This window comes from Capricornis sumatraensis, chromosome 1 (assembly GCF_032405125.1).
Source record: "Capricornis sumatraensis isolate serow.1 chromosome 1, serow.2, whole genome shotgun sequence".
Taxonomy (NCBI): domain Eukaryota; kingdom Metazoa; phylum Chordata; class Mammalia; order Artiodactyla; family Bovidae; genus Capricornis; species Capricornis sumatraensis.
The window spans coordinates 119,098-133,956 of NC_091069.1; the positions used below are offsets into that span (position 1 = coordinate 119,098).

Here is a 14,859-nt window from a genome sequence, read left to right on the forward strand (position 1 = left end):
TATTGAATGGTTTGCCTTGGAAACGAGCAGAGATCATTCTGGCATTTTTGAGACTGCATCCAAGTACTGCATTTTGGACTCTTCTGTTGACTATGAGGGCTACTCCATTTCTTCTAAGGGATTCTTAGAAGAAATTAAGAGATAGAGTTAACATATCATATAAATCAGTCACTTAAAGTGTACAGTTCAGTGGTTTTTAGTACATTCACACATATATGCAACCACTACCACAGTCAATTTTAGAACATTTCTGTCCCTTCAAAAAGGAAGCTCACCCATATTAGCTGTCCCACCTAGCTGTGGGCTTGTTAGGGGTTGCTTTTTTTGTTTTTGAGTCCTTAGTATTTTAAGTTCTTTGTAGAACATGTTTTTCATCATAATGTCGACATTTTACTTTCTACATCTATTGATATGCTTATTTTTCTCTTTAACATGTAGCGATCAGGAAATTACATTGACAAATTACTATATTACTGAGATACGTGAAGTTTAGCCATGAGGTTCTACTTTATACAGAATTGGATTTGACTTTGAATACTTTATTTCAGACTACTTGCATCTACCTTCACTGAGCAAGCAGAGTGCCTGTTGCGTGCCAGGCAACCTTCAGGCACTTCTGCGCATCAGAGGACAAAACAAAGCCCCTGCCTCACAGAGCTATGGAGGGAGAGAGCTCTGAAGTGGAGCCAGGAGGCTCAGATGGTATCTGACCTTCTGACACTTACTGTCCTAACACAGGCCTCCAGGACACCTGTCACACACTGAAGACACTTTGAGACACCAACCCAGAAATGCCTGGTGCTGCCATCCCTGAAGGATACACATCTGTACACATCTGTAGCCCTCAGAGGGCTACAGTCCAATGGGCCGCAAAGAGGCAGACGTGGCTGGATGCCCGTGCACTTTCTGATAATGAGCTTTTACGATCTTGTTATCTCGGTATGTCAGTTTCCTGTTTCACTAACTTCTGCTCTTAGCATTATTTTTTCCTGCTTTCAGTTTCTCTTTGGTTTACTTTATTATTCTTTTTTTTTAGTTTTTAAGATAAGTATTTAACATATTTATTTTCAGCCATTCTCTTATTTTCAGTCATTTTCTTATTTTGATAGTTGCTTCTAAGATTTTAAATCTTTCTCTAAGCGTTGCTTCAAACTCATCCTCTAAGTTTTGCTAATTATTATCCAGTCCTAAGTATTCCGTGGTATCCACTGTGATGTCTTCTTCAACACAACCCTTCAGCTTCCAAATACGGGGACAAGTTTACGTGATTGTTTACTGGTGGTCTGTATTTATTTAAGTAATGCCAAGGATGTGCTCTGGGACCTCCCTGGTGGTGCAGTGGTTAAGACGCCACGTTCCAATCCAGGGGGGCAGATTCGGTCCCTGGACAGGGAAATACGATCCCACGTGTCACAGAGTGTGGCCAAATTTTAAGTAAATAAGTAAAACTTGTTTTTTATAAGAAGCATGTCCACTGTAGGAGAGCAATTCTTTAATACTTGTAGGGGTTTCCTGAGTGACTTAACGAGCGATCCGTCTCTGTAGAAGCTCTCTGTGCCCCCAAATGAGCGTTTTACCCACTGTCAGTTGTGCAAGCTCTTGTAGGCACCAGCTGGTATCCTTTCTAATCTCATCAGCTTCATTCTTCAGCTTGCTGGAAATATATATCCCTGAAAAGAGAGTGGACTTTTTATTTCTCTTTTTAATTCTGTCAGTCTTTGCTTTGGGGAGCCATGTTCTTACACTGAATCTTCCCTTTCAGTTCAGCTCAGTTCAGTCGCTCAGTCGTGTCAGACTCTTTGCGACCCCACGAATCGCAGCACACCAGGCCGCCCTGCCCATCACCATCTCCCTGAGTTCACTCAGACTCACGTCCATCGAGTCCGTGATGCTATCCAGCCATCTCATCCTCGGTCGTCCCCTTCCCCTCCTGCCCCCAATCCCTCCCAGCATCAGAGTCTTTTCCAATTAGTCAACTCTTCGCGTGAGGTGGCCAAAGTACTGGAGCTTCAGCTTTAGCATCATTCCTTCCAATGAACACCCAAGACTGATTTCCTTTAGGATGGACTGGTTGGACCTCCTTGCAGTCCAAGGGACTCTCAAGAGTCTTCTCCAACAACATGGTTCAAAAGCATCAATTCTTCGGCGCTCAGGCTTCTTCACAGTCCAGCTCTCACATCCATACATGACCACAGGAAAAACCATAGCCTTGACTAGACAGACCTTAGTCGGCAAAGTAACGTCTCTGCTTTTGAATATGCTATCTAGGTTGGTCATAACTTTCCTTCCAAGGAGTAAGCGTCTTTTAATTTCATGGCTGCCCTTTATTGTTATGCAAATGTAGTTTCTTCTTTTTTACTGAAGCTTTTTTCACCTTCTATTTTGACTGATGTTACTATTACACCAGCTTTCTCTTGGTTAATGTTAACTTAGTTTATCTTTTCGGAGAAGGTGATGGCACCCCACTCCAGTACTCTTGCCTGGAAAATCCCATGGATGGAGGAGCCTGGTAGGCTGCAGTCCATGGGGTCGAGAAGAGTTGGACACGATTGAGCGACTTCACTTTCACTTTTCACTTTCATGCATTGGAGAAGGAAATGGCAACCCACTCCAGTGTTCTTGCCTGGAGAATCCCAGGGACGGGGGAGCCTGGTGGGCTGCCATTTATGGGGTCGCACAGTCAGACATAACTGAAGCGACTTAGCAGCAGCAGCAGCAGCATTCATTTAATTTTAAAGTATGTATTATTTCACACATTCAGAAAGGTACAATGAATAATATTTAAAGCTCTGTGTACCTACTCCCAGCTTAAGAGAGAAAACATTAAAACGTAGCTGAAGGGGAAGGGGATTCAAGAGGGAGGGGACATATGTACACCAATGGCTAATTGATGCTGAGGTATAGAAGAAATCAAACCAATACTGTAAAGCAATTAGCCTTAGATTAAAATTAATAAATTTTTAAAAATACAAAAAAGTTTAAAAAAATAAAAGCATTCAATATTTGCTTAGCGTTTCCTCATGGCTAACACCAATGTATAAGGTAATATGGGAAAAAAAATTGTAAAGCTAATATTAAAAAAATGTACCTGAATGTCCTTGAGTAGAAATCCTCAGTCTCATTCCTCCTCTCCCCACACCCACCTGGCCCTGCCTTTGGTGTTAATCATTCCCATGCAGGCTTTTACATTTCTACTTGTATATATGCCATAAACAATATTGTTACACAGTATGTTTGGAAACAAGATGTTTTCATCCTTATTTAAATAGTACCATATGCTAAACCATAATGGGAAAGAATGGAAAAAAGAATATATATATGTATGTATATGCATAACTGAGTCACTTTCCTATACAGCAGAAATTAGCATAACACTGTAGATCAACTCTGCTCCAATTTTTAAAGTCAATTAAAAAGTATCATATGATTTTCACTATTCTGAATCTTGCTCTTTTAAGAGTAACATTGCTTCTGACCCATGTTAACATAGTTAATTTCAGGCCATTCATTCATGGTGCTGCTGCCCGGACAGCACACACTCCGCTTATCACTCTCCCGGGGAAGAGCAACGCAGAGGTCTCCAGGGTTTCACCACCGCGTGTGATGCAGCCTCGATGCTCTCGCAGGCCTCTGCGCACTTGGCCAGGGACCTCCCGGGGCATGCACCCGCAACAGGAGCTCCTTCCGTGGGAGTGCCAGTGGGTTAGATACCTGACGTCAGTTTCCAAAGCGATTTGTATTTCAAATTTCTATCAACCCACCAACACCACAAGGGAATCCTCACTTCTCCACATCGTCTCTAAAACTTGGGGCTTCCCTTGTGGCTCAGCTGGTAAAGAATCCGCCTGCAGTGTGGGAGACCTGGGTTCAATCCCTGGGTTGGGAAGATCCCCTGGAGAAGGAAAAGACTACCCACAGCAGTATTCTGGCCTGGAGAATTCTATGGACTGTATAGTCCATGGAGTCACAAGGAGTTGGACATGACTGAGTGACCTTCACGTCCACTTTCTCTAAAACTTGAGACCGTTAGGTTTCTTAATCTCAGCTGGACTGAGAGGTGGGTTTCATTTGCATTTCCCTGACTACAAGTACTAGCTGATGGCTTTTACAGGTCCACTCTTCAGCCCACTTCCCTACCCTGAGTCCCTTCTTACACACTCTGCCCTTTCCTGCGGCATGTTCCTGCTGCTGCTTTCCCTTTTTGATTTGTGGAAGTTTTTATTTATTTTGCTTACTCTGCTCAGTTGTTCAGTCATGTCTGATTTTTTTTAGCCCCATGGACTGTAGCCCGCCACACTCCTCTGCCCATGGAATTTCCCAGCAAGAATATTGCAGCGGGTTGTCGTTTCCTACTCCAGGAGGTCTTCCCAACCCACAGATGGAAACTGTGTCTCTTGAGCCTCCTGCATTGGCAGGTGGATTTTTTACCACTGGCGCCACCTGGGAAGGCCTCGTTCTGGTTGCTGGTTATTTATTCTGGTCACTGTTTATTGGCTGATACTGTGGAAATATCTGCTCCAGCCGATGACTTTTCTGACATTCTATGATAATTTTTGGATGCAGAAATTTGTATTTCAATAGTCAAATTTTCCAAAGGTTTCATTTATGATCTGTGCATTTTTATCTTCTCCTTAAGAAGGCCCTCAGTTAGGAACAGTGCTCTCCTTTACATTCTAAAATTTGAAATTTGCTTTTCACATTTATGTCTTAATTCATCTGAGCTGATTTTCAAATCTGCTACGAGGTGGAAATCCAACTTCCTTTTTTTCTCTATGGATAACCAAACTGTCTGTCCCACACCATCTGCAGTGACAACACAAGTGTTCTGAATACATAAATATTTCATCTGTGAATAATGACATTTTTATTTCTTCCTTGGCAATCCTGAGATATTTTATTTCATTTTTTTCTTATTCTAGTGCACCAAGACCACTGACACTGGCATAGTCTGCTAAGAGTTTCTGTCTGGAAGAGTGCTGGGTTTTATCAAACACACACAGAGCACAGGGTGTGATGCAGCCCCACACACTCATCACCCAGCTTCCACAATTAGCACAGTTTGCTCATCTCATTCCATCTGCTCCTCACTCTGGTGCTTGGCTGTGCTTTTGCTGGAGCTCAGATACTCTTTCTGAGGTACATACTGGAGCTCAGATGCTCTTTCTCATGGTACATTCTGGAGCTCAGATGCTCTTTCTGATCGTACATTCTGGAGCTCAGATGCTCTTTCTGATCGTACATTCTGGAGCTCAGATGCTCTTTCTGATGGTACACTCTAGAGCTCAGATGCTCTTTCTGATGGTACATTCTGGAGCTCAGATGCTCTTTCTGATGGTACATTCTGCAGCTCAGATGCTCTTTCTGAGGTACATTCTGGAGCTCAGATGCTCTTTCTGATGGTACACTCTAGAGCTCAGATGCTCTTTCTGATGGTACATTCTGCAGCTCAGATGCTCTTTCTGAGGTACATTCTGGAGCTCAGATGCTCTTTCTGAGGTACATACTGGAGCTCAGATGCTCTTTCTCATGGTACATACTGGAGCTCAGATGCTCTTTCTCATGGTACATTCTGGAGCTCAGATGCTCTTTCTCATGGTACATTCTGGAGCTCAGATGCTCTTTCTGATGGTACATTCTGGAGCTCAGATGCTGTTTCTGATGGTACATTCTGGAGCTCAGATGCTCTTTCTGAGGTACATACTGGAGCTCAGATGCTCTTTCTGATGGTACATTCTGGAGCTCAGATGCTCTTTCTGATCATACATTCTGGAGCTCAGATGCTCTTTCTGATCGTACATTCTGGAGCTCAGATGCTCTTTCTGATGGTACACTCTAGAGCTCAGATGCTCTTTCTGACGGTACATTCTGGAGCTCAGATGCTCTTTCTGATGGTACATTCTGGAGCTCAGATGCTCTTTCTGATGGTACACTCTAGAGCTCAGATGCTCTTTCTGATGATACATTCTGCAGCTCAGATGCTCTTTCTGAGGTACATTCTGGAGCTCAGATGCTCTTTCTGATGGTACATACTGGAGCTCAGATGCTCTTTCTGATCGTACATTCTGGAACTCAGATGCTCTTTCTGATGGTACATTCTGGAGCTCAGATGCTCTTTCTGATCGTACATTCTGGAACTCAGATGCTCTTTCTGAGGTACATACTGGAGCTCAGATGCTCTTTCTGATGGTACACTCTAGAGCTCAGATGCTCTTTCTGATGTTACATTCTGGAGCTCAGATGCTCTTTCTCATGGTACATTCTGGAGCTCAGATGCTCTTTCTGATGGCACATTCTGGAGCTCAGATGCTCTTTCTGATGGTACACTCTGGAGCTCAGATGCTCTTTCTGAGGTACATACTGGAGCTCAGATGCTCTTTCTGATCGTACATTCTGGAACTCAGATGCTCTTTCTGATGGTACACTCTGGAGCTCAGATGCTCTTTCTGATGGTACACTCTGGAGCTCAGATGCTCTTTCTGAGGTACATACTGGAGCTCAGATGCTCTTTCTGATCCTACACTCTGGAGCTCAGATGCTCTTTCTGAGGTACATACTGGAGCTCAGATGCTCTTTCTGATCGTACATTCTGGAACTCAGATGCTCTTTCTGAGGTACATACTGGAGCTCAGATGATCTTTCTGATCGTACATTCTGGAACTCAGATGCTCTTTCTGATGGTACATTCTGGAGCTCAGATGCTCTTTCTAATGGTACACTCTAGAGCTCAGATGCTCTTTCTGATGTTACATTCTGGAGCTCAGATGCTCTTTCTCATGGTACATTCTGGAGCTCAGATGCTCTTTCTGATGGCACATTCTGGAGCTCAGATGCTCTTTCTGATGGTACACTCTGGAGCTCAGATGCTGTTTCTGAGGTACATACTGGAGCTCAGATGCTCTTTCTGATCGTACATTCTGGAACTCAGATGCTCTTTCTGATGGTACACTCTGGAGCTCAGATGCTCTTTCTGATGGTACACTCTGGAGCTCAGATGCTCTTTCTGAGGTACATACTGGAGCTCAGATGCTCTTTCTGATCGTACATTCTGGAACTCAGATGCTCTTTCTGAGGTACATACTGGAGCTCAGATGCTCTTTTTGATGGTACATTCTTTTCCTTCGTCAGTCTGTTAAGATGATGAGTTACAGTAATAGACTTTCTAATGTTAAATCATCTTGCATTTCTAGGGTAAATTCACGTTGATCGTAAAGATAATCTCTAAGGACAGCCGGGTTGGAATGGCCCTTATTCCCCTCCAGATGTCTGTCTCTCTCTGTGTGATGGTACCATATACTTTTTCTTCTGCCATATTGTCTTTGTCCAGCATTTTCATATCAGAATTAGTCCAGGTCCATAAAGGGGGGGATCTCCATTCTATCTTCTCTGGAGTCATCTGTATAAAATTGGAGTGACCATTTGTGAACAGCTGGCAGAATTCACTTGTTAAACTGCCAGCATGGTGGCCAGGATAGGTAGACTTTTCAATCACTGTTCACGGATTCTCCCATTTCTGAGGCCGTCTGGGTTTCTGCTCCTCCCTGGCTTGCTGCAGCCCCACCCGCGTCACGCCTGCAGCGCTCCCAGCAGTCGGCCGCGGCTCCCGCAACTCCTGGGTGCGCCTCCTCCAGCTCAGACCGCGCTCTCCTCTAGAGCAACAGGAGCTGTCCTTCAGAATTCTAGTTACTTTTCCCCAACCTCCTGCCATCAGACTGGCATTCTTCACAGGAAATCCTTCTTTCTACAACAGGTTTTAAGATTTTCTCTTTACTGGGCAGTGTCCAGGTCTCGGCTCTTTCTGGAAGGTCGCTGGCGCCTTCTCTGCGCCTCTGAGCCGCAGTGGGCTCAGGCCCTCCACGCCTGCCAGCTCCCCCATTCTCACCAGGACCACATCAGTGTGCAGTTCACCCTCTGTTTATTTAAATAGCTGTATTTTCGCTTCCAGAATTGTCAGTTACTCATCATAGTAACCTGATATTCCTGGTTCTGAGGCGCCCCTCTTCCTTTAACCTTTGGCCATCTGAGGGCTGAAGGCGCCTGCATTCGCCTGCTGTTTCCGTGTCTTAGGACGGAAACTCCACCTGTGGGCACGGTCAGCGCTCTTCCACAGGGTCAGCCTCACTGGGAGCAGAGTCCAAGCTGTCCTCCCGCTCCATCCCACCCCCATCACACACCTCCCTGTGCCCTCTCCAACCCCATTCAGAGCAGGGGCTCCACCCTGGGCGCTCAGGCCACTGGCCCAGGGCCATCCTGAGGGCATTACATGCCCGTACCTGGCGATCCACTCGGCCTCCTCCAGCCCTAACTACTCTCTCAGGCACCTTAAACGGCTAGACAGTCACCTGTGTCATCTGTGGGCGCCTTGACAGAGACTTAAGCAAGAACAGCAGCATGCTCACAGGCACCCCAGCCCTTTGAGCTCACAGGACTTGAGGTGGGGTCAGGTGGGGAGTGGGCAGTGGCAGCGCAGGGTCTGAAGTCCTGTCAGGCCAGGAGAGGATGGCCCCCTGGAAGGAGAGGGCTCTCCACTGTCCCTGGGGGCGGAGGAGCTGCAGGACTCCCCCAGGACGGGAGGGCTCAGGGGGTGAAATCACCACACTGAGTCACTCCATCAGCAAGTGGTTCAAAAGTCAGCTGGAAAGTCCCTTCCTTTGAGAGGGGGGCCAGCAGGTCCCCGCTCCTCATGCTCGCCGTGGCTCCAGCACTGGCTGAGGGCAGGCAAGCCCCTGGCCAGACTGCCTGTGGTGTGGCGGCTTCTCGAAGCCCCATCATGGGCACCCACCCCTGCCCTGGTCCTGCTTGGTCTCAGACGTGGCCAAGGGCACTGTGTGGGAGAGAGATGTTTGCCTTATCACATGGAGGAGGCCCGTCGTGGAGGCACAAGGGAGCCATAGCTCTGTGACGAGGAGAGTTCTCAGGAGGGAACACAGAATCCACCAAGAATGGGGCCCCGACCCACGTGCCTCCAGGGGCTGCGGGGAGTGTATGTTCAGATACAAGGAGAGGTGAGGGGCTGCTGGGCCAAGCCCATGGAGGGAGAAGCCTGGGGACAGCTTTCTGCTGTGTTTGCAAAGGACAAAGACAGCTGTAATCAGTTCCAGGTCTCCGGCAGACAGTTAAGCGACGACTGAAGCCAGGGCCTCCTGGGGCATCCACCTGCCCCTGGCAGGCTCGCTCCCAAGCCGGGTCCCAACCAGGGCTTGACACCAGAGGCCCACTGTGCCTGTGTCCTTGCAGGCACTGAGGGGTTGCCGGCAGGCTGCCTCCCCCGGGCCCACAAAGCCCCGTGGCCGCGACTTAGTCCAGAGCCGGGAGCCTTACCTGGAAGACAGTGAGGATGGCGGCAGGGAAGGTGTCAAAGTTGGTTGTCGGAGTCTCATCCTGAAAGTTGAACCTGAGAAGAACAAGGGTCTTGGACAGACAGAGGCAGGTCCACTGGGCCCAGGAGGGCTGGCTGCTGCTGCTAAGTGGCTTCAGTCATGTCCGACTCTGTGCGACCCCATAGACGGCAGCCCACCAGGCTCCCCCGTCCCTGGGATTCTCCAGGCAAGAGCACTGGAGTGGGGTGCCATTTCCTTCTCCAATACATGCAAGTGAAAGGTGAAAGTGAAGTCACTCAGTCGTATCCGACTCTTAGCGACCCCACGGACTGCAGCCTTCCAGGCTCCTCCGTCCATAGGATTTTCCAGGCAAGAGCACTGGAGTGGGGTGCCATTGCCTTCTCCAGGAGGGGTGGCACCTGGAAGCTGTGTCTGGGCCAGCAGCCCTTCCTGGGGCCTTAGTGGGGGAGGCAGGGTGGCAGTCCAGCAGCGCTGTCCCCTGGCCCTGCCCCTAGGGGCCCGGCCTCACTTACTGTCCCCCGAAGAGCTGCATGCCCAGCAGAGCGAAGACCACGATGAAGAGGAAGAGCAGGAACAGCAGGCTGATGATGGATTTCATGGAGTTGAGCAGGGACACCACCAGGTTCCGCAGGGAGCTCCAGTACCTGCGGGGCAGCCTGGTCTGAGTGCACCAGGACACCGGGACCCCGAGGGCCATGCCTGCGGCTTCTGGCACCTCTTGCCCTGAGGGCCCCACACGCACTTTCTCCAGGGGCCCACACCCCCTCTGCACTGCAGCCCACCACCCGGCCCAGGGTGACGGCAGAGACTGCACGTTCAGAGCTGGGCTCACGCGCGCCTCCCACACCGGCTCTCCAGTCTCCCTCCCTTGCAGCTACACCTGCCTGCATCCCTCAGCTCCCCTAGGCCAGCACGCAGGGAGTGAGGGCCACAGCTGTGTGTCCTAGCTGCACAGGAGAAGGGGCCACACTCAGCTCCCCTAGGCCAGCACGCAGGGAGTGAGGGCCACAGCTGTGTGTCCTAGCTGCACAGGAGAAGGGGTCGCACTGGAGCGTCCACCAGCACCACCACCCTCAGCAAAGCCGGCTGGGCTTGGGTGTCCCCCAGGGCCCGAGCCACGTTGCACGGAGCAGCCCTCCAGGCTCAACACCCCTCCAGCCCACCCCTCAAACGCTCCTGGGGCCCAGAGACCATGGCCCTTTCATTCAGCTGAACCCCTGTGCCTCACAGGCCCCCTGAAGTCTGCGGATAAGTCTTGCTGTGGGCTTGCTAGGTAATGGGTCCCTCCAGCTGCAACCCCAGGACAGCCCAAGCCCCAGGGAGACACGCCACGTACCTCTCTGCCTTAGCACTTGCTGTCCTCCGCCCTGGCGTGGGGAGAGGCCTAGGACACCCCTGCACCCTCGTCCCCAGGGCTGTGTCACAGAGACCCACTACTCTCTTACTGGGTGCATGAGAGTTAAAAAGAGATGGGCTAGAAGACTCCAGAAAGCCTTCTCCTGACGAGCAGGGTCTAGGTCAGGACAAGAGCCACCCACTTTCCAGAAGGAAATAGAGCTGCGAAGACGCCAGGCCCACAGCCAAGGTGCTGGCAGCACGGCGCCACCTCCTGCAGAAGCAGCGGAGGACGCAGGGCAGGTGGCGGGAGCGCCCAGGAGCGTCTGTGGGCCAAGCCAGACAGGAGTCCTGTCCAAAACTCCTCCGCATCGCACCACCCTGACTTTCAACGGCCTCTGGTGTGGATTTAAAACAGACGAGAAAAGATCTAGTCCAGCCTCCCCAGGAGGCTGAGGAAGTCACTGGAGGTGCTTGGAAGCAGGCCGCCTGCACAGGCTCCGTCTGGACCATCCCGCAGCTGTCATGAGCTGGGCATGTGCGGCCACATGCTCCAGGCGGCCTGGCCTGGGAGCCTCAGAGCCTCAGGGTGGCTCGGGACCCACGGTGGAGTCACTATGCCCACGGCCAGCAGGGTGAGGGCAGCTCTGCTGCTGCCATGACAGCTGTGGAGGGGAGCAGCCCCCTCCCACCGCCGCTCCGGCAAAGAGGGGGAGGCTCAGCCCCCTCATGGGCAGAAAGGAGCAACCTTCCTCCAGGGCTGAAGAGCCAAGTGGGAAGAACCTGAACACACGGTCAGGGCCCTGTCCTGTCACTGAGGATGGCTGGCAGGGTCAGCCCTGAGTGGAAAAAGCAGGCCTGGGCATTCAGGTCAGAAGGTCAGAGTCCCACTGGGGCCAGGACAGCGGCTGCAAGGCAGGTAAGCAAACTTGGGGGCACCAAGATAGGAAACCTCTATCTGATAACCTCTGTTTTCTCCATTAACTAGGGAACAGTCACCATTTGAGGTTGAAAGATGGGCTCGTGGTCTTCAAGACAGGAGCCAGTGTGAAACTGTGGGGAACAAGCTAATGAGAAAGCCAGAAATGCTGGGGCTGAAAACAGCCCCCCGGATAGACCCCCGGACACAGGGAATCCGCCCACAACCCCGAGCACAGGGAATCTGCCCCCGCCCCCAGAGCACGCAGACGACAGGAATCCCCGCCCCCCACTCCAGAGCAGGCAGCAGGAACCCCCGCCCCACTAGCCCGTGGACGACATACTTGGTGACTTTGAAGATTCTCAGCAGCCGCAGCGCCCGCAGCACACTGATGCCGAAGGAGGTCCCTGGCTTGATGGCCGCCCAGACCACTTCGAAAATGCTCCCCACGATGACCTGCAACAGAGACGGGGCGGCCCAGGGCAGGGCTGGGGCCACGTCTCTCCGGAGGCATCGGCCCTGGCTCCCCTGTCTGAAGCTCAAGCCAGGCAAGTCAACGCGAGGCAGGGGCCTCACACAGAGCTCCTGCAGCCTCTGGGAGCCACAGACGGTGCCTGTCCTTCCCCCGGACGCACCAGGAGGGCACAGGACACAGAGCAGGTCTGGCCTGCAGGTTTCTCAGCAAATCTTAAAGGCTCCTTGTGCGTGCCTCCCCTGTGGTTTATCACAGCCAGGTGACCCCTCTGGGCCAGCAAACCGCTCAGACAGCCTTGACTGTTAGGCTGTGTCCACACAGACCAGCAGACTCAGCTTCCTTCTAACATCCCCTGTTTGGTCTTGTCCCCCTCCAAGATGTTCCAGTTCATAACTGTATATTGTCTTCCCCCGAATATTAGGAGCCAGCAAGTGCCACCAAGGACAGACCGGGACTAGCCTGCCCTCTTGTTTCACCAAGGGTCATCCCGATCGCTGGCCACACTGGTAGACTGGGGCTTGTGGGCAAGAGGCTGCCCCCACTTCCGGTCACTCCCAGCATCAGGGTGTCTGGTGCAAGGCACTCAGAAAGGACAGAGCAGTGGGGCTGGAGCACAGCGGATCCCTCGCCAACGGTGCCCAGACGGAGTTCCCTCCCTGGCACCGTGCCTTGCTGGGCACACCACGGTCAGCGTGAGTGCTGTGTGCTCTTCATGTGTGTGGCTAATCCTTACTCCCGCTGACCTGGCTTCTGCAGCTGATGCGGAGAACTCCCCTGTGAACATCAGTCTCCTAAATCCCACTTTCCTGTGTGGCTCACTCATCACCCAAGGTCTGAGTCACTTCCACCCATTTCATACCAACTACAAACACGATCGGCTTGACATCCACATCCTCACCAAGCCTGACAAACAGTGACTGATCGGGGCAGTGGCCTCTGCGGGCTAACACTGGTCCACGCCCTGCGCGCCTGCTGTGCTGGCTGCACCAGCTCCAGGTCACCCCAACGCACAGCCTCCCGCTGCCCGCCTCCCCAGCCTGGATACAGCACACCGCTCGGAGGGCTTCGGACCTGCCCACAGCTGCCGCGCCGCTTTGCCCCTACAGAGCAGCAGATGGGATGAGCTTGTCATGTCTGCCCTTGGCACGCCAACCATCACCACCAATTTTTCTCAGCATCACACACCCCCAGGGATGAATGCTGCCGTTTTCTAAATCTCCTTTCTTCCCATTGTCAGTCTCCCAATATATCTCCTGTTTTACATTAATCCTCAAAATCTGCTCACACTGGTCTATAATTTAGGTGGCCTTTCAGACAGTCCCCAAGGGCCCCACTGCCTGCGGTTCACCCCCTTGTCCACCCCTGTCCCCTGGAAGGTAGCTTGGACCTAGTGAGCCACTTTAGCAAACAGAGCCCAACAAACATGGTGGGATGGCACCTCCGAGAGGAGTTACAGGAAGACCGGGGCTTTGCCTTGGTGCCCTCAGCCCTCTGAGGACGGGGGCCAGCCTGAGCAGGGGCCCACGTGACCAGCAGCCACCAGAGTGGGCCTGGAGAACGTCTTCCAGAGGTCTGTCAGCAGCCACGAGCACACGCTTGGAAGGGGCTCTCAGAACCTCACGAGGGACCCAGTGAGCCACAGCCCGACGGCCAGCCCACCAGAATGAGAGGAGAGACGCTGGGTGCTTTAAGGCACCAAACCCTGGGGTAAACTGATACCCAGAAAGGGAAGTCAGCATCAACTCTGCAAGCAGGCGCACAGTGCTGCTGAACTAGAAAGCCCGAGGCGGGAGTGGCTTTGGAGTCAGGGAGCAGCTGGCAGCGCGTGAGTGAGCGCCTCACCCACCCTGAGCACATTCCTTCAAGGGTTCCGGACTGAAGACTCCGAGGCAAGGTCTGCAGCAGGGCGAGGGGAGTTATGGGAGGCTACGAGGGGAGAGGCAGAGAGCCCACGGCGCCCACAGCCACATGGACAGCAGGGGATGCGCCCCCATGCTGGAGCTCTGGCCAGGATGCGTCCACGCAGCGCGTGCTGCTGCCCCTGGCCCACCCAGCCAAGAGGAGCGGGGCTGAGGGAAGTGCTGCTAGGTAAAGAGCGGCCACACGTGGCTAGTTTGGAAACTGCTCAGCCTCCCCAGGACAAATGAGGCCTCGTCTAGAGATGGTATGCCATTTGAGTCAGTGCTAATGAGGTGGATGAATCGAGAGCTTATTATACGGAATGAAGTAAGTCAGAAAGAGAGAGAAAAATATCCTACATTAATACAAGCAGAGATAGAATCTAGAGAGCTGGCACCGATGAGCCTATCCCAGGCAGCAGCGGCAAAGCAGACAGAGGGCGGACCTAAGGGCACTGTGTCATCCGCACGTCTGAGGCTGTTGGTTCCCCCGGCAAGCTTCGTTCCAGCCTCTGATTCAGCCAACCCAGCATTCTGCACGGTGTACTCTGCACATAGGGAGAAGGAAATGGCAACCCACTCCAGTATTCTTGCCTGGGAAATCCCACGGACAGAGGAGCCTGGTGGGCTACAGTCCATGGGTTGCAAGAGTCAGACATGACTTGGTGCGTAAACCACCACCCCTCTGCGTATGCGTTGAACAAGCAGAGTAGCAATATACAGCCTCGACGTACTCCGTTCCCAATTCTGAAACAGTCTATTTTTCCTTGTCTGATTCTAACTGCTGCTTCTTGATCTGCATACAGATTTCTCAGGAGGCAGGTAAAGTGGTCTGATATTCCCATCTCCTTAAGAATTTTCCACAGTTTGTTGTGATCCACACAGCCAAAGGCT

General features: G+C 51.6%; 1 protein-coding gene across 2 annotated transcripts in view; it reads right to left on the minus strand.

Moving 5' to 3' along the window:
- The window catches only part of CACNA1B (calcium voltage-gated channel subunit alpha1 B), a 207,706-nt gene that overhangs the window by 98,456 nt on the left and 94,391 nt on the right, over positions 1-14,859 (minus strand). For both annotated transcript variants that reach the window (XM_068979402.1, XM_068979411.1), the window contains exons 13-15: positions 11,936-12,048; positions 9,851-9,982; positions 9,319-9,391 (exon numbers count right to left, since the gene is read on the minus strand). In XM_068979402.1, coding sequence (XP_068835503.1) covers positions 9,319-9,391; positions 9,851-9,982; positions 11,936-12,048 — 318 coding nt within the window. The remainder of the gene's footprint in view (positions 1-9,318; positions 9,392-9,850; positions 9,983-11,935; positions 12,049-14,859) is intronic.